General features: G+C 41.6%; 1 protein-coding gene across 1 annotated transcript in view; it reads right to left on the reverse strand.

Annotated features, from left to right (window-relative positions):
* The window catches only part of FTO (FTO alpha-ketoglutarate dependent dioxygenase), a 415913-nt gene that overhangs the window by 221539 nt on the left and 168488 nt on the right, over positions 1-25886 (reverse strand). The window contains exons 6-7 of the mRNA XM_043434805.1: positions 24080-24223; positions 15526-15645 (exon numbers count right to left, since the gene is read on the reverse strand). Of these exons, the coding sequence (XP_043290740.1) occupies positions 15526-15645; positions 24080-24223 (264 nt within the window). The remainder of the gene's footprint in view (positions 1-15525; positions 15646-24079; positions 24224-25886) is intronic.

Genomic DNA, 25886 nt, shown 5'->3' on the forward strand with positions numbered 1-25886 from the left:
ACCGACTCAATGGACATGGGTTTGGGTGGACTCCGGGAGTTGGTGATGGACAGGGAGGCCTGGCGTGCTGCGGTTCATGGGGTCGCAAAGAGTCAGACACGACTGAGCGACTGAACTGAACTGAACTGAACTGACGATCTAGCTATGAAAATCCTCCTCTGTAGTCCCAGAAACCTCTGTCAGAATCCACTTTTCTCCTTTGTTTTCCCTCTCTCGGAATTGCCTACTGCCTTGTGCCTTATCAGTGTGGGAGACACAAGTCCTCATTTTTTGAATAACTTCACAATACCTACCTAAACTGGAGCAAATGAACAATTAAATGACTAGGGTCAAGAAAAAAAAAACAACACTTCTATTCTTTTGAGTCTTCAAATATATCATTATTGTCCAATTTTCTAAGGTACCTTTAACAAGACTATCTCAGCATGGAGTCATAGAAACTACAATGCAAAGGGGCAAAGATTCTGAATTTTCAGAATTTAAAGACAGAAACTAAGTGTCCTCATACACTGCTGCTTTTATGAAAATTTCCTATTCAATTGCCAGGTTTTTATTTTAAAGACAACTCAATAAAAAGGTCAGGTTCTTTCAGGGCTCTTACTTGCCTTCAAAAATATAATCAAGGCTATTCCCATCAAGACAGAAAACAACACTGCTTAATTAACTAAACTAATAAGCCAGATTCTTCCTCTCAATAAAGAAAAAAAGAAAAAAATTAAAAGACAGGTCTCGACCTAGAGATTACCATACTAAGTGCAGTTAAGTCAGACAGAGAAAGACAAATAACCATATATTGCTTATATGCAGAATCTAAAAAAAAAAAAATGATACAAGTGAATTTACACACAAAACAGAAACAGATCCACATACACCTGAGACCATCACAACACTGTTAATCAACTATACTCTAACATAAAATTAAAATTAAAAGTTTAAAAAGAAGAAATAGACCCACAGTCATAGAAAACAAATTTACAGTTATGAAAGGGGAAGGAGGGGTGAGAGGGATAAATTGGGAGTTTGGGATCAACAAATACACACTACTATATATAACACAGGTAACCAACAAGGACCCTACTATAGCACAGGGAACTATACTCAATATTTTGTAATAACCTATATGGGAAAATAATCTAAAAAAGAATATACATACATATGTGTGTGTGTGTGTGTGTGTGTGTGTTTGTATTTATGAATGTGTGTCTGACTTTTTGCGACCCCATGGACAGTAAGCCACTAGGCTCCTCTGTCCCTGGAATACTCCAGGCAAGAATACTAGAATGGGTTGGCATTCCCTTCTCCAGGGATCAAACCCAGGTCTCCAGCACTGTAGGCAGATTCTTTACCAACTGAGCCACCAGGGAATTCCTATATATATATTTGTGTGTGTGTGTGTGTGTACATACATATATATATATAACTGAATCACTTTGCTATACACCTGAAGCTAACGCAACAGTGTAAATCAACTATACTTCAATTAAAAAAAATTTTTTTTTTAAAGACAAGCCTTGAGAACCCCAGCAGGCCACCTTGTGCAATGCATGCCTGCCTAAGTGGTCACCATCTATATTTATTCTTTCTCAAGATGACAATGAGATGGTGCACTCCAGAAGAACCAGTTTTCAGAAGACCTGGGCATCGGCAGCAAACATCTTCCTCAGTAAAGGCAGGGGAGGAGGGGGAAGGAGAGGGGAATCTTCAGCCCCCAGTGGTATTCACCCCAACATCCTCTGTAAGGCTTAGATTCCCCACAAGGAGCCACGTCAGCTACATGGACTCAGCCACGCCAGTTCTGCTGCTTAGAAAATGATGACCAAACTTCTCCCTTTGTTCTGGCAAATGGCTTCCTGTAAGAAAGCAGTCAGCCTTTAAAGTTTTCCAGTGCAAAGGTCTCTCCTGGTTTGTATTCCTCCCATCTCCAGCCCTCCACACACACCACTGCCCCTGGTCATCCCCACCCCCGCTCCCACCCCCCTAGAGGAAAAGCTCAATCCCATCAGAAGGCAAGTTTCTTGGTTCCAAGTTGTGCTGGGTCTCAAGGACTCCTGGAGAGGAGAGAAAGCTGGTCAACTGAACATTCTTTCCTGGGCTCTGTCTGAAGTGCAGACAAGCAGCAAAGATGAATATTAATATGCCTTCCATCATCAAAAGCTATTGCATACCCAAAGGATGATAAATATTTTAATCAATGCTCGGCTTGTCTAGCAGAAGTCAGTTTACTCCTCAGAGACTTCCCTAGTTTTGTGCCCCAAACCTGTCCAGTCCACGGTCCGCTCCCTCGCTGACTTGGGAAATTAGTCATAAAAAGTCCAAGCTTTGCTGGGGAACACATTTACTTTTATGACAATTGTACTTTATTAAGTTTTTCAAGAAAAGGAAAATCTAAAATGTGAAGGATGCCAACAAATGAGGCAAAAAAAAAGAAAAAACATGATTTTAAGTTTTTGCAGCACTGCTACTCAGGGAAACTTAATAACCTACTTATGTCTCTCATTTCTTTTTTTAAAGAGTTTTCATATTCGCGTATGTTGTTTGCCAGGGATTGCTCCATCTTCACAGGGCAAATGCCAAAGGCATAAAACAGAATGTTCTGGTGCATCATCTGTGCTCTTGATACTGTTATTATTTTTTAATTTTCAAGATGTTTGGGGGGTACTGCTGGGAGGGTTGTGTTGGTTTAAAAATAAAACTAACCCCTCAATATTCCCGTGGATCAGGACCAAACATTCAAGGAAAATGTACAGAGTTAAAAAGAATGCATCGTGACCATATGTAAAATAGATAGCTAGTGGGAAGCTGTATAACACAGGGAGCTCAACCTGGTGCTCTGAGGACCTAGAGAGGTAAGTGGGGTGGGAGGTGGGAGGGAGGTTCAAGAAGGAGGGAACACATGAATACCGATGGCTGATTCATGCTGATGTATGACAGAAAGCAACAAAACACTGTAAAGCAACTATACTCCAATTAAAAGTAATTTTTTTAAAAAACAGAAGCAATATTATAACAAATTCAAATCGACTTTAAAAATTGGGAGAAAAAAGGAAAAGAATGCTTTGAAGGCTGTGCCATTGATCCTGAAAGTGAGGAAGTGGCAGGGCTGGAACAATGACCCAACATGAATTAATTTCCTTTATTATTATTATTTTGGGGGACTGAACCCAGGCTTCCAGTGGAAGCCTGGAATCCTAACCACTGAATCACTGGGAAGTCTCAAGTTCTTTTTTTAACTGAAGTATAGTTAATTTACAATGTTGGGTTAGTTTCCGGTGTACACCAAAGTGATTCAGTTATACATATACATATATTATCTTATTCAGATTTGTTTCCATCATACATTATTACAAGATACTGAATAGAGTTTCCTGTGCTATACAGTAGGTCCATCCTTGTTCTCTATCAATTTAATATATAGTAGTGTATATGGTGGCTCAGATGGTAAAGAGTTCACCTGCAATGCAGAAGACCAGGTTTGATCCCTGGGTCAGGAGGATCCCCTGGTAGAAGGGAATGGCTACCCACGCCAGTATTCTTGCCCAGGAAATGGACAGAGGAGCCTGGTGGGCCACAGTCCACAGGGTTGCAAAGAGTCGTGTCCGACTCACCAGTAGGACACTAGGTGACTAACACTTCACTTCACTTCAGTATGTATCTATTAATCCCAAACTCCTAATTTTCTTTAACAAGTTAAGTGCTAAATATCTACCAGGCTGGATGAAGCACAAGCTGGAATCAAGACTGCAGGAAGAAATATCAATAACCTCAGATATGCAGATGATACCACTCTTATGACAGAAAGTGAAGAGGAGCTAAAGAGCCTCTTGATGAAGGTGAAAGAGCAGACTGAAAAAGCTGGCTTAAAACTCAGCATTCAAAAAACCAAGATAGGCATGCAGTCCCATCACCTCATGGCAAATAGATGGGAAACAATGGAAACAGTGACAGACTATTTTCTTGGGCTCCAAAATCATTGCAGATGATGACTGCAGCCATGAAATTAAAAGATGCTTGCTCCTTGGAAGAAAAGTTATGACCAACCTAGATAGCATATTAAAAAGCAGAGACATTACTTTGCCAACAAAGGTCCGTCCAGTCAAAACTATGGTTTTTCCAGTAGTCATGTATGGATGTGAGAGTTGGACTATAAAGAAAGCTGAGAGCCAAAGAATTGATGCTTTTGAACTGTGGTGTTGGAGAAGACTCTTGAGAGTCCCTTGGACTGCAAGGAGATCCAACCAGTCCATCCTAAAGGAAATCAGTCCTGGGTGTTCATTGGAAGGACTGATGCTGAAGCTAAACCTCCAATACTTTGGCCACCTGATGCAAAGAGCCGACTCTTGGAAACGACCCTGATGCTGGGAAAGATTGAAGGCAGGAGGAGAAGGGGATGACAGGAGATGGAGATGGTTGGATGGCATCACCGACTCAATGGACATGCGTTTTAGCAAGCTCCAGGAATTGGTGAAGGACAGGGAAGCCTGGCGTGCTGCAGTCTGTGGAGTCACAAAGAGTGGGACACGACTAAACGACTGACCAACAACAACTTACTAAGTATGGGGCACAGTTTAAGAGCTGGGGAAATAGTAGTGAATGAAACAAAGTTCCTGCCCTTATGAGGATTATATGTAGAGGCAGACTACAAACACGTACATGGTATCACGGCAGGCAGGGGAGAGCAGGAGGAGGAGAACAGAGCAGCGCTATACTCTCTCTACAGTCAGAGAGCTTAGTCAGAGGAAACTCTCCCAGAGGAGGGACAGGAGCAGAGAGATGGAAAGGAAATGAGGGAGTGAGTTAGGCAAATAACCGAGGGGGGAATGTTCCAGACACAGGCAACAGCAAAAGCAAACGCCCTGAGGCAGGAGGAAACTGGGCACGTTCTAAAGATGGTAAAGAAGGGAGACTTCCCTGGTGGGCCAGTGGCCCACCCTGCAACTACTGAGCCCATGCATCACAACTAGGGTCTACATGCCATGACCAAATATCCCACGCGCTACAACTAAGACCCAACATAGTCCAATGAAGAAATCTTTTTTAAAAAGTTCATTCTGTTTTTCTTTTTTTGTAAAGAAGGCTAGTGGAGGAGGGGGAGGGGAGAAAGACTATGCTGGGGAGAGAAGGTGGGGGCAGGAATAGATAGATCCTAGAGGGCATCAGGCCCCTCAGAAGGAAGTTGGATTTCTTTTCTTTTTTTAAATATCCTTTTCCTTTACAGTTTCTCATAGGATACTGAATATGTTAATAGTTCCCTGTGCTGTATAGTAGGACCTTATTATCGATCCTATATCTAAAAGCTTACATTTGCTAACCCCAGCCTCCCACTCCATCCCTCCCCTAACCCCCTCCCCTTGGCAACCGCAAATCTGTTCTCTCCGAGTCTGTTTCTGTTTTGCAGATAGGTTCATCTGTGTCATTGAGATTCCACATATGAGTGATATCATATGGCATTGTCTTTCTTACTTACTTCACTTGCTGCAACATGGATGCAACTAGAGATTATCACATGAAGGGAAACGGGATTTCTGGATGGGATGGTGAGATTGGGACCAGGGAGTGAAATGACTTGACACATTTGAAAGGAACACTCTGACAGAGGTGAACATAAGTGGTAAAAATAGGGAGGTTATTTACACCAAGGTGGTTAACAGACAGAGTGGTGACGAGTGGCCAGATCATGACTCTGTTTTGAAAACGGAGCTAACGGGATTCATTGATAGATCAAGAGATAAACCAATAGAATTCCAAGGTTTCTGACTGGGCAGTGAGAAGCACAAATTATTGACCTGTGCAAGGAAGGCTGGGGAAGTTATGGGAATCAAGAGTTTGGTTCTGGAGTTGTTAAGTTTGAGATACTTACTACTATATGGCTGAAGAGCGTATACCCTTCCCAACTACTGTTCAGGTGCCCCAAGATATGAGACCCCAGTACCAACAAAAAACTAAATTATTGCTGGTACTGGCATATTCCGCAACTTTCATTCGTTAAAAATAATTCACTGGTGACTGCATGAAAAGTTTATGACATTAAATAAAATACAAGCCCTCTTAATCCCCCAACATCTGTTAAAGAAGATCTGATGCATAATTCTGGTCAATTTCATAATTGCTCATTTAAATTAATAACATTGAAGTTAGAGGGATATATATATACCATCAAGCAACCACCTGTTCCAGGTGTTTATAACCAGGGCAGGTATGTCTCACACTGAAAATTAATTTTGCAGATGGCTAGGAGACTCCAGATTTTTATGTGAAGGCTAATTTTGTCCATCAATCAAAACCAAGTTGGAGATTATCTGAGATTTTTCCCCACATCAAGGAAAAATTTACAAATAGGACAGTCACAGGTGGTTCCAGGTGGGCTGAGATCATGCAAGGAGATACAAAAAAGATGATCTTAATTTACGTGTTAGGGAAAAGGCAGTGTTAAAAACTATAGCTAGCCAGTGGGAATTTTCTCTGTATGACACAGGGAACCCAAAGCTGGTGCTCTAAGACAACCTAGAGGGGTGGGATGGGGAGGGAGGCGGGAGGGAGGTTTGAGAGGGAGCGGACATGTGTATGCCTGTGGCTGATTCATGTTGATGAATGGCAGAAAGCAATACAAGGTTGTGGAGTACTCTTGCCCTCCAATCAAAAGTAAAATACAATTAAAAAAACATATTGTCATTTAAAAATGAAAATGGCCAGAGATACTTTCAGGAACACTGGAAAGTCTACCTCAGGTTTCTTTAGTTTTTTTAAAAAAAAGGTCATTCTTTTGCAGATGTTGACAAGAAGAGAGCAGGATGATGGTTATGTTTCCCTTAATGCAGGAAAAAGTCAACTTAATATGTTCCCAGAGCTCTCTAGTAAGTCAGATTTTGACACTTGGAGCACATTTGTCCAGAGAGACATTTTTGCAAAATATGGGAAGATTCCCAGCCCTGGCTCCCAAAATATCTAGCCCAAAGTCAAGAAGAAACGTTACCAGAGTAGCCTTGAGCTCCAAACCATTATGAGTCGCTTTAGCTCCAGGACTGATCCCAGTTCTACAGGAAGGGAAATGGGAAATGGGCGTGGGGGGGTGGGGGCGATGCTGATGCCAAGGAGACTGAGTCAAATGATCTCTAAGTAAGGAGTCTGGAATGGCCACTTGTTTACACTTCTAACATCACTCCTGGTGACGCCTTCCACATGTTCAGTACTTTTATACGTTACAAACTCTCTCATTTGATCATCAAAACAGTTTTGTTCAGAAGAGAACAGTTTTAGGGACCTTTCAGTAACCAACCTGGGAAATAAGATCCTACGATCTTGATAATATCCCCAAAAGTTGGCACATTTATCCTTTGGAAATCTTGCTTCCCTTGCAAAACTGTAGGTCTGTAGTTTAAAAAAAAAAAAAAATCATTTTATTCTATCAGACTGAGCTTTTCTAGACTATGTCAAAGATATTTATAAAAAGATAAATGACAGACTAGAGCTGAATTTAATGTCCTACTCCCTACCCCTCCTCCCCCAAGAAACCAGAGGAAGTATACAATTTGTTTTATTCTCTATCTTTTCTAGGAAAAATGGAAATTCCCACCAGCCCAATCTGGCACGAAGGTTTCTGAATTTACATCTGAAATGCTAAGATGGTCTGCTAGTCAAAGCAATCCAAAATAAATTCTAGCAGCCTAGGCTCCCATAGCTCCCTGGGGGAAACTAGCAGGCGCTTCACACCTTTATATCAATCTGAATTTCAGCGTAGTGAAAATCGTATATAACAATAGAATCTGTTTACTTAAAAAATATATAGAATGTATGTGAAATGTGTATGTGTGTGAGTGTGTGTGTTTATTAACACATGCTAGCAAAATTTAGCTAAAGCCTATGAAATCAGGCTCAAATACTAGAAACCTTGGCTGTTTATTCCACTTTTCTCTCACGCAGAGTTAAGAGAGATGGCAAGGCTGTTTCACGTGGAATTTCCCAGCTCCTGTCACTGTCTCACCATCTTCAACATTTTTAGTCTTGTTCCCATTGTGTGCAGAGCGGCAGTACTGAACAATCCTCTTAACAATTCCTGGAATGTAACAGGGACATTCGAGTCCTCGGTACCAGTAAAGCTCAACTCTCACACAGCTCACGGAAGGGTTAAAAACAGAAAGTCCTACCCACTGGTTTGCTCTGATGTTTCTGGAGATATTGTCACTGGATGTATCCTCAGTAGAATTCCATTCAACACCTCTGTCTTTAAGTACAAAGCTGTAGGCTGTAGCAGCTTTAAGAAACATAAGTATCCCTTTTTTCTGCTGCACAGTATCTATGTGTGAAATTCTCTAAAGGGGTTTAAGTATTTACCCTGAACACTATCAGACGGTTTCTAAAATTTTCCTTATCCAGTTGCAAAAACACTTCAAAGAGAATCATAAACAGAGTCCTTTGTGCTTTCTATGCACATTCTGCTTCTAAGGCTTAAGCCTGAATTCTCTTGGAATTGGAAATTTCTTTCCAAAAAGACAGAATTTACAACACTTTTTTTTTTCCTTAATTCATGATTAAGTCTGCAGCAACAAAGGAAACAAATTGGGAAAATCTGAGAGAAACCCAGAAGGCAATCAAAGGAATCCAAACCTGTTCGAAATGCATTGCTAAATTATCCATACACTTTTCCCCCAGATATTTTACTTTTAATATAACAATACAGAGGTGTGGAAGTAGGGGTGCGAGGGGTGGGGAAGGAGGCATATGGAAAGAACCAACCTTCAGGGAAGACATTTAAGGTAATAAAAAGAATGTGAGCAGAGGATTTTAAGCCACTATAGCCAAAAAAGTGGCTTTTTTCTTTTCTCCAAATTTCTAAAGCTAAACATAGACTATTCCCAGAGCTCAGAATCTGCACACATAATTTGAATTGTTGGGTGCTTGAGACTGTCTACCTGCCTCCAGTCTGCTTCTTCTGAGCCACTCAGTACTGGACCAAAAAGGGGAAAAGGAATTTAAATTTTCATTTAAAACCACTAGACATTTCACACCAGATTCTAAATTAATATGCTTTGCTCCTTTATCAGAAATGCTAACTCTGAAAAACAGAAGGCAGCATTAATATTATTAATTTAGCAAATATATTAAAATAAATAATAATGTAAATAATAGACAATAATTTAGCAAATATATTAAATTAATAAAATTAATATTATTAATTTAGCAAATATAATTTAGTATATACACTAACACTAAAGGCAAGAGATATGTAAATATATATATACACACACACATATATATAAGTTAATGACTTCACCATTCATAAGACAAAAAAGATCAATATTTATATTTATATCATTTTCTTCCTCACACCTTTAAAAATTGCTAATCCTGGAAGTTTAAAATGAACGTAGCTAACTAAACTATAATATGATAGCAAAAAGCAGTATACCCAGGATATATTTCAAGATGTGAAAAAGCAGCCTTGTTCCTCTATTCAGTTACAAAGAATTTAATCTAAAGCACTGTGATGATAGCTTCATTAATCTCTCCAAAAACAAACAAACTGCTCCTGGCTCCATCATTCCCCACCTCTGGGTAACCTACACTAAGGAGGGCTCAGCTAGACAGCAGCGGACAGGCTCCGCACTCTGAGCCTTCTCAGAAGATTTACACGGGCCAGAATGACAAGCTAAAAGGCATGACTCATCTTGAAATTAAACTATTACAACTGACTTGTAAAGGACAACTTTCACATTCTTAAGTACCTTTCTCTCTTAAAACTTTAACAACAAGACACGGGTAACAGTCTGAAATAAAACACCTACTCATTTTCCATGTCTCCCTGCTCTCCCGTGCCAATTGTTAACATAAATGGGTAGAATTAAATGTAGCCGATAGCTTACCTAACATAATTATATGTTGTGTTTTACACTGTTTCAAAACGGATACATTAAAATAATCCAGCCCTGGCTCCAACCCACTAAAGTCAATAAAGGTTATTAAGGCCAACTGCCATATAAATGCACTGCTATCCCAGTGCGAGGAACTGTCAAGACAGGAAATGCAATTCAAAACACTGAAAACGATCAGGATCTACCCTTCTCCTCTAGAAAAAAAAAAAATTAAAATTAAAAAGCCATAAAGGAAGGAGGAGGAGATTTCTCTCCACTACAAAAATCATCTGTATTCTGAAAATGTTTACTCTGGAAACTCTTCTAGAATATTCTATTGGACTATATACCAAATTGACCTCTTTTTTTTTTTTCTTAAGGTCAAAAGGCAAGGAATAAATGTCATCAATTTAGAGGACATCACACCTAGCATTCTTTTCTGTATCTCAGTGAACTTGATAGTGTTAAAGCATTTTTTATAGGTAAAATAAATGTCAGTTTTGCAGAGCGCGATACCAGACCCTATGAGACAAACGGCCTATCCGCTGAATCTCTGGCTACAGTAAGACTTCCTCACCTCACAGGAGAGTTCAGCTTTTCTTTTTTTTTTTTTTTTTGCCCAGAAAGCAAAGCCTGTGCAGTTTCTTTCAAATGGTAACTCTCTTATCCTGAGATAGCCCCGTAACATGCTAATCTCAGATGTGGAGTGGTGGGCTAGTTTAAAAAATAAAATAAAATACAAATATTTGAATAGCATTAGAGTGTCATCATACCTTCCTGAAGAGCAGAATTGAGAGGAAAGACTAGGCTAAGTTCCTGGATTATAAGAAAGGGTTTTGGTGCTTTTGGGCTTAATGGCTCATAAATTCATGAGGCAATATTCAGGGAAAATGTGATATTTCATCAGAATGTCATTCAAATATAAGGTTTAACATTTACATCACAAGAGCATGCCCAGAGAAGAAGTATCCTCAGGGAAAAAAAATGGCAAGAATAAACAGTGTGATTAAAAAAAAAAAAAAAAAGGAGCTTGCTGGAACAGGGGATGGGCAATGGAGGCTAGGGGAGTCTTAGAGATAGCTGACTAAACTTTTTAAAATATGTGACTGGTTATGACATGTGAAGCAATTACCATTAATGGAAGAAATGTGATTTCAAAGCTCATTTTCCCTTCTTCTTTTAGATCCTACCTGAGACTATGCCTTCCAACCACAAAGGGGAAAAAAAAAACACAAAGACAGAGAGGAATTCCAACACAAGTCTCTTCCCCAGTACGAGGGCTGTCAAAGGGTGCTTTAATCACAAGCAAAAGGTGAAAAGTAATGTACATATTGCCTGAGGTTTTTTTGTTTTATTTTCTCGCCAAAGGAGATCGATGCTATGTGGCACAACAGACAAAGTGCATTAATTAGGGAAATCTTTCCACAACACATACACAACAAATGCAGAAAAGCATAATGATAAAGAAGAAGCATTTGTCTAAAAGGATCATCATTTTGAGTCACGTATTCCCTGGAAGCCAAGTGAGTGCATTCAGAAAGGCTGTTTGGATTAGTCTAATTCTATAGAATCCAAATGTGCACCAAACACTGCACTTTTTATGTTAAATTGCTGTTGAATTTGTTAACCCACACTGATTTCCTGTGTTATGGAATCTTGGAGATTACAGCTAACTTGAAGCAACAGGGATAATTCTGGACAGTTAATGGTACATTTGTCTGCATTTTCTTGAAAGGCTTAGTTAGCATCCAGGGGCCTCAAACTGGTAGCTCAACATTGCCCCCTACTGCTCACAAATGAAAAAATCGGAGGCAGGCTGGTACAAAGTAGGAATGTAACCAGCCCGCGCCAGTTCCATCCCCAGCACACAACTATCCGTTGGCAGGGCACCACCAGTCACAGAACCATAGCCTTTTCCAATGATTATTCTCGTCTCTCCCAATAGCAAAAGTACATTATTACGAGTTCGTTAAAAGTCATTACAAAAAGGCTTGAAGCAAAGCTTAAATTTAATTTAGAAGTGTCATTCCTTTTATCTTGGCCCAAACCTTCACTCCGCTGATAACCATCATCCTGAGACTTGCTGAGACACAGAGCCCATTGATTTCACTTAGAACACTCAGTAACACCACACCAACTGCAAGGAAACTGGCTCTGGCCAGTTCCCAAGACTGTTCTTCTTTTTAGTATTTTTACACAAGAGTTATGAAGAACAGATAGTTTATCTAAAGAGCCAGCACCACCAAGTTAAAAAATATATATATATATTTTAAACTATTTAGTTTTATATATATATGTGTGTGTGTGTGTACATATATAACTAGTTTAAGTGAATTCGTAATGAACATCACCCGTAAGCTCACAAAACCAAAGATTTCACTTTAAAAAAAAAAAAAAGCCCTCGAACAAAAGCAATTCAAAAATATATTTTTTAAAACACTACAAGTGAGTTTCTTTCTTATTTCACCAACTCTAATTGTTTAATTGTTACAGTTTGCCAACTCTAATTCAAAGAACTGTTAAATTACAATCCCAAAGTCAACCTATGTCTTAAGATCAAGGTTCAGCAAGAAAAGAAGTTCTAACTCGTATGTGCGTGCTAAGTCACTTCAGTCTTATCCGACTCTGCCACCTCATGGACTGTAGCCTGCCAGGCTCCTCTGTCCATGGGGATTCTCCAGGCAAGAATACTGGAGTGGGTCACAATGCCCCCCCTCCAGGGGATCTTCCCAACCCAGGGATCGAACCCACGTCTCCAGCCGCTCCTGACTTGCAGGTGGATTCTTTACCACTGAGCCACCAGGGAAGTTTCTAACTCATGTAGATAAATAAATAAAACCAGAATTACACTGTGAAAACGAAATTCTCTCAAAATGAAGCTGCCTTTATATATACATCCCAGGAAAAACTGGATCATACTCTGCACAGCCTAATTTTAGGAACAGAACTAACCGAGGAAATTTCAGCACGAAATTTTCATCACCTCCAATCCAGTTGTACAATGCTCCATTTTGAACTGATTCATGTCTTTGGAGAAATCCATTTTTGTGATACTGTTAGTACGCTAAAAGGATTACAACATTCCTCCCCCTAAACACACATCCATGAAAAGGTGTGGTTTAGAGATTTAAGGAAAAGGCTGGATAGCCGGGACTTCTGGATTCTGATTCAGACTTTCAAACTGGGGTGCCATCACGGTTGTGATTTGGTATTTTCATTATTATAAAACAGGGATTGGCAAAAACTACCTATTTTTGCAAATTGGTCCACTGTTTCTAGCACATCTCATAAAGTCTGCACAGCAGTATTCTCTCAAGAGTTTAGCAGGCTTTTATCACTTTTCCACTACATTCCAAACTTGATGATCTGGAGGCAGAACAGTGAGGGGGTGCGGGGCATGACCCTAGAGCTGGTCTTCCTGAGTTCAAACTCCAGTTCCCCGACTCAGCTGTATGACCTTGAGGAAGTTAGGGGAACCTTTTGTGCTCCAGTCTCCTCGGGCTTCCCTGGTGGCTCAGACGGTAAAGAATCCGCCTGCAATGCAGGAGACCCCGGTTCGACCCCTGGGTCAGGAAGATCCGCTGGAGAAGGGATAGGCTACCCAGGCCAGTATTCTTGGGCTTCCCTGGTGGCTCAGCTGATAAAGCATCTGCCCGCAATGCGGGAGACCCAGATTTGGCCCCTGGGTGGAGAAGATGCCCTGAGAAGGGAAGGGCAACCCACTCCAGTATTCTTGCCTGGAGAATCCCCATGGACAGAGGAGTCCATGGGGTTGCAAAGAGTTGGACACGACTAAGTGACTAACACACAATACCACACAAAACTCTCTGTGTAAAATGGGAGAAAAATACCTACTTTATGAAATTATCATAGACATTAAATAAATTATATATATAATATTTAGAATGGTGTATGGAACTTAGTAAGTACCATGTGCGTGCATGCATGGCAGTCACTAAATCATGTCTGACTCTGCAACCCCCTGGACTGTAGCCCACCAGGCTCCTATGTCCATGGAATTTTCCGTTTCCTCCTCCAGGGGATCTCCCCAACCCAGGGATTGAACCTGTGTCTCCTGCCTCGGCAGGTGGATTCTTTACCACTGAGTCACCTGGGAAGCCCGATTTGGTATTATTACTACAATTTAAATTTAGACTTAACCCAAGTGGCCTCAACATACCTTCCAACAAGAGTTCCTACTACACATGCCCTGAATTCCATGCTCTGGTCACATTATACTTCCCCCCTTATCACCTTGTTTCTAGAATGACTGGGACATAACACTTCTCTCAGAACGCCTTCTGCAACCGACCCTCCTTCTCCCCACTCAAGGTCCCCAAAAGCCACATCTGTTGTTCACAACTGTCCCAGCTCCAATGCTCTGAATTTAATACTCCTGCCTCTGGACAGTGATTTTTTTCTTTAAATCTCTATTACAGGATTTCATTTGAGTTAATGTAACACCTGGCTATATTCACGCTTCTCTCCTTGTTAGCCCGAACGCAGTGGTTAAGGGCACAAGCTCCAGAGCCAGGCGGCCTGGGATTCAGTCTCCCTGTGCCACTTACTCCATGACCTTGGGCGAGGCACTTCATTTCTCTAGGCCTTGGTTTTCATGTCTATAAATTAACAGTTCCTGCACCTCACCAGACTGTCGTAAGAACTTTAACAGTTTAACTTTAAAAGTTAATATAGGGAGAACTCTTAGAATAGTGCCTGGTACCTATAAAAATGTAGATGAAGTTTAGGAATTATTGCTGCATTGTTCTCATGGTCACTTCCCAACATATGTCTAACATGGTGCCTTGTACATAGGAAAAGTGAGAAGTGAAAGTCGCTCAGTTTCATGTCCAACTCTTTGTGAACTTATGGACTATACAGTCCATGGAATTCTCCAGGCCAGAATACTGGTGTGGGTAGCCTTTCCCTTCTCCAGGGGATCTTCCCAACCCAGGGATCGAACCCAGGTCTTCCACACTGCAGGCGAATTCTTTACCAGCTGAGCCACAAGGGAAGCCCAAGAATAGTGGAGTGGGTAGCCTATCCCTTCGCCAGCGGATCTCACCAACCCAGGAAGTGAACTGGGGTCTCCTGCATTGCAGGTGGATTCTTTACCAACTGAGCTATCAGCGAAGCCCTGCATGTAGGAAGTGCTCAGTAAAGGTTCATTGCACTGAACTCAGCTTGTGCTGATCAAATCCTAGCTGTCTCCATTACCTTACAAAGAGTAAGTACAGTGGATTTAGAATGTTGTGTTAGTTTCAGGTGCAGACCAAAGCCACAAATACCAAAGCATATATATATACACACATATGTAAACCTATTCTTTTTCAGATTCTTTTCCATCATAGGTTATTACAAAATACTGAGTAGAGTCCCCTGTGCTATACAATAGATCCTTTCTGATTATTTTATACACAGGAGTGCATCTATGTTAATCCTAAACTCCCAATTTATCCCTCCTCACCTCCCTTTCCCCTCTGGTAACCATAAATTGGTTTTCTAGGTCTGTGAGTCAACTTTTGTTTTGAAGATGATTTCATTTGCATCATTATTTTAGATTCCACGTATAAGCTATATCATATGATGTTTGTCTTTCTCTTGCATTGACCCAGGCAAAGCAGGCAGCCGAGGGCTGAGAGGGCATAACATCCCAAGAAATCCGCTCCCAGATACTTACCAACCACTCCATCTTCCTCCACATCTCTTCCAGCTGACTCATGGGCTGATACCACCAGTCAGTACACTTTTTGTGTCGACTGCCTTGAAACCAAAACTGTCTCAGCCATTCAAACTCGACCTGGGGATCATAAAGACAAGACCGTGGTTATAATGTCCCCGTGATGGACAATCAAGGACAGTGGACTTCGTCACTCAGCTCTCCTCCAGTAACTTCACAGCCATAGGGTGAGAAAAAGTGAGAAAAGCTCAGCCTAACCAGTTCCCAATATAACTCAAAGTCTCTGGAGCCTTTTCACACAGTCAGGGAGGAAGTAGACTTAGAGCTTAGGGAGACAACCCAGGTCAGACTGGGGAGGGGGTTTTCAGCCACATTCATCATTCAGACATGAGGAAGCTATCAGTCAATCACGACAAATCCTGAGATCCTAAAGCATATGACAGCCTGCGCTGTGTAGGGTGGGAAAGGCATAATCAAACAAAATATGTTTTCATTAAACATCTTTATTAAAGATTAGTGCTGCAAGGAGATCAAACCAGTCAATCCTAAAGGAAATCAACCCTGAATATTCACTGGAAGGACTGAAGCTGAAGCTCCGATACTTTGGCCACCTGATGCGAAGAGCTGAGTCATTGGAAAGACCCTCATACTGAGAAAGACTGAAGGCAAAAGGAGAAGAGGGCAGCAGAAGATGACGTGGTTAGATGGCTCAATGGACGTGAATCTGAGCAAACTCTGGGAGATGGTGAAGGACAGGGAAGTCTGGCGTGCTGTAGTCCATGGGGTTGCAAAGAGTCAGACACGACTTAGCGACTGAAAAGCAACGACGAAAAGAGCAAAACACAGACACATATTAGGAGGTACCAATTTTAAGTAATTTTAGATCTAAAATAATCAAAGAATTTACCCATGGGCCAGGAGGAGCTGGCAGTAAGGTGTTCATGTAACTGAACAATATAAAGTTAATCATGGAGGCACACATGACACCTACAGAACCATTCAAATTGTCACTTTCACTTCAGTCAGGACAAATGACAATAGGTAAAAAGCACAGTAAAGCCACTAATCATTTCTCTTCCTTCCTAAGAACCTACTGTAGTAAATTTCAAATATTTCTCTCCTCAGCACCCTTTTACTCTAGCCAAATCCCATGATTCATCTGGTAACCCATTGCCTTTCCCAGTTTCAGTCCACGTGGTCTGGGTAGCGCTCTATTTCTAAAACCAGGAGTGGAACACGCAACCCTATCTGAGCCAATCAGCCCATCACACTTCTCCAGCCACAGAAATGGACTTGGGGGAAACAGGCATATGATCAATAGAATAAGACTGTCAGAAGATTCAGGAAAAGGATTCTGCAACCATTTTGAAGACTGGAAAGAAATGGAGGCAACACAGCTGCAAGATGAACAGATTAAAAAACCAGGTACTAGTCAAATCAACTGACTCTTGATCAAGCTGTTCCTGAAGCCCCTTAGGCTTAAACCATTTCAGGTTGAGTTTTCTGCTTCCTGCACTGAAATAATCCCAACATATGTAGGTGAGAGACTAACTTAAGCTTTAAAAGAGTAAGAAGTTGTTTCCTATGTATTTTCTATCACTTATCTTCAGTTTGAAAAGCAAATTTTACCATCAAAGTACAACTTCATTCATCCCAAAGCTCTTTTTACTTCTGCTGTCTAAAGAAATGTAGAGCTTTCACAGCTTAATATTGGTTAAGGCTGGCTTTGCTAAGGTAATCATGTTCCATATACAGGCATTGAGTTATTATAGTCTTCACCTGTTACCATAAAGAATTTTTTGTTTGTTTATCCACGCTGAACTTTCATGAGGCAAACAAAAGCAACTTGTGAAGATTTAACAATGGTGAAAACCACTCAAATGACTAACCTGAGAACACCAGTCATATGAAAGGGTTTTAGTTTACATTAACTAAATGTTTGTTTGATATGTAGAACTGATTTCAGTTAAAGCTGTTTAAACAGGGAAAAAAGGGAATGTAGACAATATTCAGACAATAGCTGCTAAACTTTATCTGTGGTATTAAAAGACAGTGGTTAACAGAGGCAAACTTTACTGCTTTGAAAGGAAAATGAATACAAGTGTAGTTCAACTTCTCTGAAAATACAGGTTTAACAACATTATTTATTACAAGGAAAAAAAAACAGAGTTCTTTCCAGATTTCACATGAAATTTGTTCACATTACAGGAACAGCCTGTCAGCAAAGCTTCAAGCCCCTATGTTAGGGAGAGTTGAAAGGGTTTTGCTTTTAATTTTTTTTTAATCTTTGGGCTGGTTATTTCCATTATGACAACAAAACACACAAGCCTTGGCAACCATGATATCAGAGGAAACAAAATAATTATCATTTGTAATTAGTTCATTCAGTCTGTAAAGGTACAAGAGTCTGGATTTCAGTAAATGAAAACTCAGAAGAGTGGAGCATACTTGGAAACTCTGCTATAGGACAAGGTAGCAAAGAAAGATCTTGTCCGTTTTAATAAATAATGATGTTTGCTTCCTCTTTAGATGCCCCAACTATCTTTTGAAACAGACAGTGTCACGGTTAAGAATAAAGTCTCTGGAGTCAGTTCTAGGCTCCACTCCCGAACAGCTCTGTCATCTGTAAAATAAAGATAATTACATAATCACCACATAGTTTTGTGGCGAGGATTAAGTGGGTTAATAATGAACAGCCAAGCATGCCGGACACTTGGGAGATACTAAGAATACAGACCAAAGGAGACCACAAGGCCCAGCATTCCTTGTCCTCAAGAATCTCACAATCTTATGAAATTTTTGAGCAAGAAAAGTTTTAACAACCATGTCAATTCACGCTCACCCCCTGTTCCACTGAGGCCGGTCCAGAAAAGTTCAACCCTGAAACTTATACCCAACAAGAGTTTTTTTTTCAGGCGTGGAAGTACTGCCCATGAGATACAATCTTTGTGGGCATGAAACCCACTGGCATGCATTTTAATCAACTCCGTAACCTGGCTTTTTCACTCTGACATTGTGGGCAAAAACTATTACAGGATATTCATCAAATGCTGCCCTCGCCAGTTCTAACATTGCCAAGATAAGCAGTTGGCACTTTCCTTAAAATTAATTAAGAAAGCAAAAAATATTTCCAGCTGCCTGATTCAGTTTGGGTTACCAAAATAAAAGCAATCAGCCACCCTTCTACCCCAAACTCTGCAGATGAGGAAGGAAAGAGGCAGGGCAGATGCTGCATAAAACCAAAGGGCCAGGACTCAGAATAGAGCACAAATCCTATTACTTCAAGGCTAAAAAGAATCAGTCTCACCATACTGGCTGACTGACAACGGTCTAGCCATGACTAGAGGAGGCTCTTCAACTCTTCTCCAGAGGGTAGTCCCTCCGGCCAGGCTCTCAGCTTCTCTTGAGGTGCTGTCATTGTTCATGAGGCTTTTAAACCACACTCCCAGGTTTCAGACATGCACTTAATGGAAATTCACTAATATCTGATCTTTGGCGGAATGGCAACACAATGATACGGAATTCCCACAGGTGTCAGAAGGTGCACTGACAAGTCTAGAGAACTTGCAGGATCCTAAAGGGCCTTCTGAATCATCAGAGAAAAATGAACACATGTTTCCAACAGTGTTAGTTACGTAGCTGTGACCCAGAGAATCATCTCTTAGAACCTTTCTAATTCACCTGCACCTGACTGCTCTGTGGAACAGTCAATAGAGGGGTCAGTCAAGAAAAGCTTTTCTCCTAGAAATGTCTAGAAAACTCTGAAGGTGAAGCACAAACAGAATCCATCTGCTGACCTGAACCGTAGTCACTGGGAACTTAGGCAATGGGGAGCAAAGCTTATAAGATTCCCAAATCACATTTCTGAGTCACTACATCACTGCACAATTGGAAATCATTTGCATCACTCTCACAGGTAAGCAAACGTCACCTACTTCTGCCAAGTTAGTTTCAATCCTTGGTTTGATCCCAGGTCAGCTTATGCATGAGGGGTGGGAACATGCCCACAGGGGTAAATGTCTCACTGTAGTAAATGAAATAAGTGTTTTCAAGCAGAAAAATATTAGAATGATATTAATATCTAACATTAGATATTAGAACAGGGAGACATGCTAAGGCTCAATCTACAAAGAGTTACTCCATGAAAGCCCTCTCGCAGGAGTTCTAAGGAAGATACAGGTCTGATCAGCACAAAATGAGAACCAAATGATGACATCAAATAGTAATGGGTTGGCCAAAAAGTTCATTTGGCCAATATATTGTGTTCATAACATCTTATGTTTGTAACATCTTATGGAAAAACCTGAATGAACTTTTTGGCCGTGGAAAAACTTGAACCAACTTTTTGGCCAACCCAATACATTCTCCTAGGGGAAATTTACTAGGTGACAAGAATGAATTCCACATTTTATAATTTTTAAGAAGGAAAAGACTATTTTATAAACACAGAGGAAGAGTCTATTAAACTTGACCAAAAACCTGTTTAAGCATCTTAAATTGGAAAAACAATATATCCTTCAGGTACTGAGTTCCGATCTCCAAGGTCCCCAAACTGCTTAGTTATAAACTATCTAAGACAAGGAAGACCAACCACATTGAAACCTGCACAGCACAAAGGTCTTCAGACATAAAACCAAAGGCTTCATCCTATAATTAGTCCAGCAAAGGCCTCTGAGAGACAGGAAAGCACACAGTAAGAAGTGTGGGGAGGATTACGGACACTCATGCTCTCATTCACAGAGCAGAACACAGCAGGGTGTGAGCATGCCAACTCGCGTGGCAGAAGAAGAGCATCTGATGACGTGCCCTGACATGTGGAATTCATTCTGAAAGCAAGGACATGACCTTGAAGAATCAAAGACTGGGGGCTGGAGAAGACTGGTAAACATGCTACTTAGATTAAGACCTCCCCATTCAAGCCGAGGCTAGCCTCAAGGGGCTAACGTTTCTGATACATCTCTGCCCCCATCCCCCCCACCCCACTAACATATACAATGTCAAAAGCAGCCAGCCACTTTCTCAAGCACATGGGTTCAGATGACAGTATTTTTCCTCTGGTTAGATAAACAGTGTGATTTTACAGACAACCCCCACCCATCGCTGGTAACAAAACATCACAGTCAGTCACAGAAGACCAGAAAGGATGGAAAAGAGCCCACATACATGTTAAAGAACACATTCATCCCGGTGCATCGCTAGCCTGGCTCCTAAACCTGCAAGGTGTTTACAGAAGGTGATACGGAGTAAGACATAACTTTGCATCCAAGTCTAACTGAGTGAGGTCACTGGGCCCACAGATGCTTCTCTTTCCTCAAGTTCTAGTTCTCAGCAGGGTCTCCAGCAGGAATTGGTGGCAGAGAACACAGGCTACTTGGCAAACAAAAGGGAGTGAGGAAAGTCAGTCCTGGGTTTAGCTGAGCATTAGAAGTGATTATTATTTCCCTGAAAGGCAGAATTTCTCTGCCTTTGGTTCTGGAGATTATGGCATATTTCACAAACTATGGAGCAGCTCATAAGATAATTAAATATCTTTTTAAAGATATTACATGACATTAAGATAGAGACACAGATTTAGAGAACAAGTGTACGGACACGAAGCAGGGAAAGTAGGGGGAATAAATTGGGAGACAGTGACATTTACATACTACTATGTATAAAACAGACAACTAATAAGAACCTACTGTATAGCATGGGGGGAAAAAAGAAGCGGGACAAAACAGTAGGACATATATTAAGTTAACCTTAAAAATGCATTCCAATATACAGTAGGTACAGACAAATACTGTTTGATTCCACTTACATGAGAATAGGGAAATCCATGGAGTCAGAAAGTACATTGGTAGATGCCAGGAGTCAGGGGTGTGGTGGGGCAGGGGAGGCTGAGGACGGGGAACGGGGACTTAAGCGTTTAATGGGGATAGAGTTTTGTGTTTAATGGGGACAGACTTTCAGTTTAGGAAAGCTAAAAATTTGGGAGACGGATGATGGTGAGAGTTGTACCACAACGTGAACCATAGTGCTACTGAAGCATACAGTCAAATATGTTTAAAATAGTGTGTTTTAAAATAAAACAGTATGTTTTATATTATGTGACTTGTATCACAGTAAAAAAAAAATTGAAAGAAAATATTAATGGCTCTGTGTGAACACTGTTCTCCTCTGCTCAAAACCCCTCAGTGGTTCCCTATTACCCTCAAAGTAAAAAGCAAAGTCCTGGTCCTTACAGACACCTCCAACAACCAATACGACCTTCGGCTCCTCGTCCCCTGACACCGTCTCCATGACCTCATCTCCTGGAACTCTCAGCCCCACTCCCACCACTTACACGGGACTGTCCCTCAGCTAGTCCATGAACACCAGGCATTCTCCCACTGCACCAGCCCATGCAGCGGTTTTTCCCTCTGCCTGAAACACTGAGACCTGGATATCCACGTGGCTCCCTCCCTCACCTCCTTCAAGTCTCTGCTCAAAGGACATCTTATAGTGGGGATGCTCTCTGCTTATCTTAATCTCCTCTACTTTAGTTTTTTCCAACATATTATATAATGAACTGATGGAGGGTGTTTATTGTTCATCATCATCTCCCTGCACTAGAATGTCTATTTTACTTACCAGTCTATCCAAAAACAGTAAAGCGTATGCCTACAATGTGGGAGACCCGGGTTCAATCCCTGGGTCGGGAAGATCTTCTGGAGAAGGAAATGGCAACCCACTCCAGTATTCGTGCCTGGAAAATCCCATGGATGGAAGAGCCTGGTAGACTACAGTCCATGGGGTCGCAAAGAGTCAGACACGACTCAGCGACTTCACTTCACTTATCCAAAAGCACCTTTCCAGAGAGCTTTGTGCATGTTCAGTAATTATTTATTGAAAAGATGATTGAGAACATTTTTGTATTCTAAATTCTCCACAAATCATTCTAACTACATCAAAGAAAAAGTCTTTGATGGATGACAATCTTCAATAATTCTCTACCACTTGGTAACCTCTTTTTTTATATAATTTTTTTTAAGGTATATTTACCCACCATGAAGGGCTTTCCAGATGGCTCTGGGGGTAAAGAATCCACGTACAATGCAGGAGACACAAGAGATGCAGGTTTGATCCCTAAGTTGGGAGGATCCCCTGGAGGAGGGCATGGAAATCCACTCTAATATTCTTGCCTGGGAAATCCCATGGACAGAGGAGCCTGGCGGGCTACGGTCCATAGGACTGCAAAGAGTCAGATATGCTGAAGCGACAGAGCACACACACATGCACCCACTACAAAATTCACCCATTTTCAGTGTAGAATTCAATGACTCTTAGAAAGTGTATGAAGTTCTGCACTAATCTTACTTCTTAACATGAAAAATGAAGACTGTAGGCCCAGTACCTTCTTTAGCCAAAAGCATCTGCTAGAATAGCATAACATTGCTATTTTTCACAGGCTAGAGTTTTCTGGTTATCTTTTCTTTTGGCTGCTGATATTGGCTTTCCACTTAAAAGTGGTAATATAAAGCTTCCTTTTTAAAGATTTTATTTACATAAAAAATGAGCTGATTCTTTAGAAAATACTGAAAAGATAACAATAGATACAGTCCAAAGATATAGCAAAAATTGACAGGGTATTCATGAAAATACCAAACTTTGTGAAACACTGACTCAGGGGACCCAGACCTGCTGGTCTCACAGACTTCAGAATTTTGTAAACAAAAGGCACCTGCTCTGAGGATTTGCCTTCAGTTTCCATCAGTCCTCATTGTAAGATTATCCTTCATGGGCCTCTTGCATTTCTACATGCCTTGCCTTTTGTTTCAGCCTCTCATTGCAAGGATGTGTGTATGTTAATACCCTTGGAAAATATAATTTCTCTCCCCAGAATAAAGGGCAGGTTTGATAACAGACTTAGAGGAAAAAGATGCGCCTTGATATGGAGCAAAGGAAAGGCCTGCCTACTGCCCATCACAAACAGGTTACCCCAGCCCGGGCTCCTCTCCTATTGTGCTAGGCTTGATCGCTCAGTCGTGTCCAACTCTTCAACCCCATGGACTGTAGCCTGCTAGGCACCTCTATCCATGGGGATTCTCTAGGCAAGAATACTGGAGTGGGTTGCCATGCCCTCCTGCAGGGGATTTTCCCAACCGAGGGACTGAACCCAGGTCTCCCGAATTGCAGGCAGATTCTTCACTGTCTGAGCCACCAGGGAAGCCCAAGATAACTGGAGTGGATAGCCTATCCCTTCTCCAGGGGATCTTCCTGACTCAGGAATTGAACAGGGGTCTCCTGCATTGCAGGCGGATTCTTTACCAGCTAAGCTACCAGAGAAGTCCCCTCTCCTATTAATAGAATGTAAACCCTCCATGCACATGCCATCTGGCATATGCTAACTGGCCCTCTGTGCGCGGTGGAGACAAAGGCTGGCAGAACTAGCATGAAAATGCTGATGCTCTGGCTACTATCTTGTTGGAAGCAATGAACCATCCTTGGTCTCTGACACTCGCAGCAAACAGTGGCCGATTACTTCGTGAGCTACAAGTAGGACAGAATCACCACAGTTCTCGGAAGCCCTTACCTCATTGTGGATTTCTTCTCCTTGTTTCAAAACCACCGACTCCAAGGATTTCAAAGAGATTTCCCCGTTGTCTGCCTCATCGCGGACATTCTGCAGGGCCACCTGGCAGCGCTGTGAGATGTATTCCAAGGTCCCCGTCGAGCACTGTGGAGATAGAACCAGCCACCAAGGTGATAAGCGAACTCCAAGTTTACCAGCGCCTCCCGTCCTAGGATGTCTGTCCTCTTCCTGGGCATTTACCTGCCTCCCTCTCAACTCAGCCTATGCTTCTTAACCCAAGACTGACTACAGCAGCTTTCTCCCTGGGCTCTGTGCTCCCACCCTGGCCTCCCCTGGGCCACTCATGTTGCTGTTTTCTTATTACGTAGGCTTCGCATCTCCAGAGAGTAGGCTTCTGGAGGCTAAAGCCCTGTTTCCAAATATGTATACTCTACACATACCACAGCACCTAGAACTGAGTCTCTTTTTTTTTTTTGGCCCTGTTGTGAGGCATGTGGGTCAGGATTAGTTGCCTGTGGGATTGAAGCTGTGCCCCCTGCAGTGGAAGCATGGAGTCTTAACCACTGGACCTCCAGGGAAGTCCCTGAGTCTTAAATATATATATATATATAAAACAAAAACTTAATAAGTACCTATTGGAAAGTGCTAGTCACTCAGTCGTGTCTGAATCTTTGCGACCCCATGGACTGTAGCCAGCCAGGTTCCTCTGTCCATGGGATTTCCCAGGCAAAACTACTGGAGTGGGTTGCCAATCCCTTCTCCAGGGGACCTTCCTGACTCAGGGATTGAACCTGGGTCTACTGCATCACAGGCAGATTCTTTACCATCTGAGCCACCAGGTGATAGGCCGTAAGTACCTATTGGAGGAATAACTAGTTAACCAAGAAGTCAAGGATGCAGACTTTATCTCAAGTGCCCTGCACCTAAAAATGAGGGAAATAAAAAGGTAAACAGACAGTGGAACTGGTTCAAAAACACCCAAAATACAACAGCAATGGGGGGGGGGGGGCGGAATGGAAGCTATAAACACAGAGCAAAGGATTCATTTTCCTTTTCGGCAAGAAAGTGTACACTAGGCAGTTGCAAGTGGTTGGCAGAAGAGAACCTTCAAATCGTGGAGAATCTGTGACTCGTGCCCTCAAGGCATGTTCAAAAGCATCACCTAGTACCTGGGCATGAGCAAAGGCACAGGTAGCAGGCCCATCTCTCTTTCATCTGTGGGAGCAAACAGAGGTCAAAGGGACAAACTCCTTTGAATGAGCATATGTCAGAAAAAAAAAAAGAGGATGCAGGCGGAGTGTGCATCCGTTTGTTTTGATAATGACACAATTTCCTAGGATGATAAAAAGCAAGTTATAAATATCCTTTAGACCCAATGAGGGAAATGTCTCCCCAAAGTATTTTTATTATTTACAATTTAAACGGATCCCGTCGAAATAACCTTGAAGGCTAATCCCCTGGTACAAAAATTCTTTGCACGGTTACTGCCACTTTACACAATGTGACCTGGGCACGCCTCGGGGCGGGGGGGGGGACAAAGTTTCTGTGCCAAAACCAGAAGCTTGACTAATAGGTATTTTAATATGATGATCCCAAAGTGCTGGGAATAGAAGGGCAGCAGCTCCAATGTGCTACAAAGAAAAAACAAAAACTAGAATTGAATTACCACTCGCCTTTGTCCCACGGGCAACTCTACAACATATTTTTTTCATGACACTCTGTCTGTAAACATATTCCACCTGTACCTTTACTTTCCCAAGTATGGTGTAACCTCCATGAGAGGCAATTAACTGAAATGCCATCTTCT

The sequence above is a fragment of the Cervus canadensis genome, chromosome 18 (assembly GCF_019320065.1).
Source record: "Cervus canadensis isolate Bull #8, Minnesota chromosome 18, ASM1932006v1, whole genome shotgun sequence".
In the NCBI taxonomy this organism is placed as follows: domain Eukaryota; kingdom Metazoa; phylum Chordata; class Mammalia; order Artiodactyla; family Cervidae; genus Cervus; species Cervus canadensis.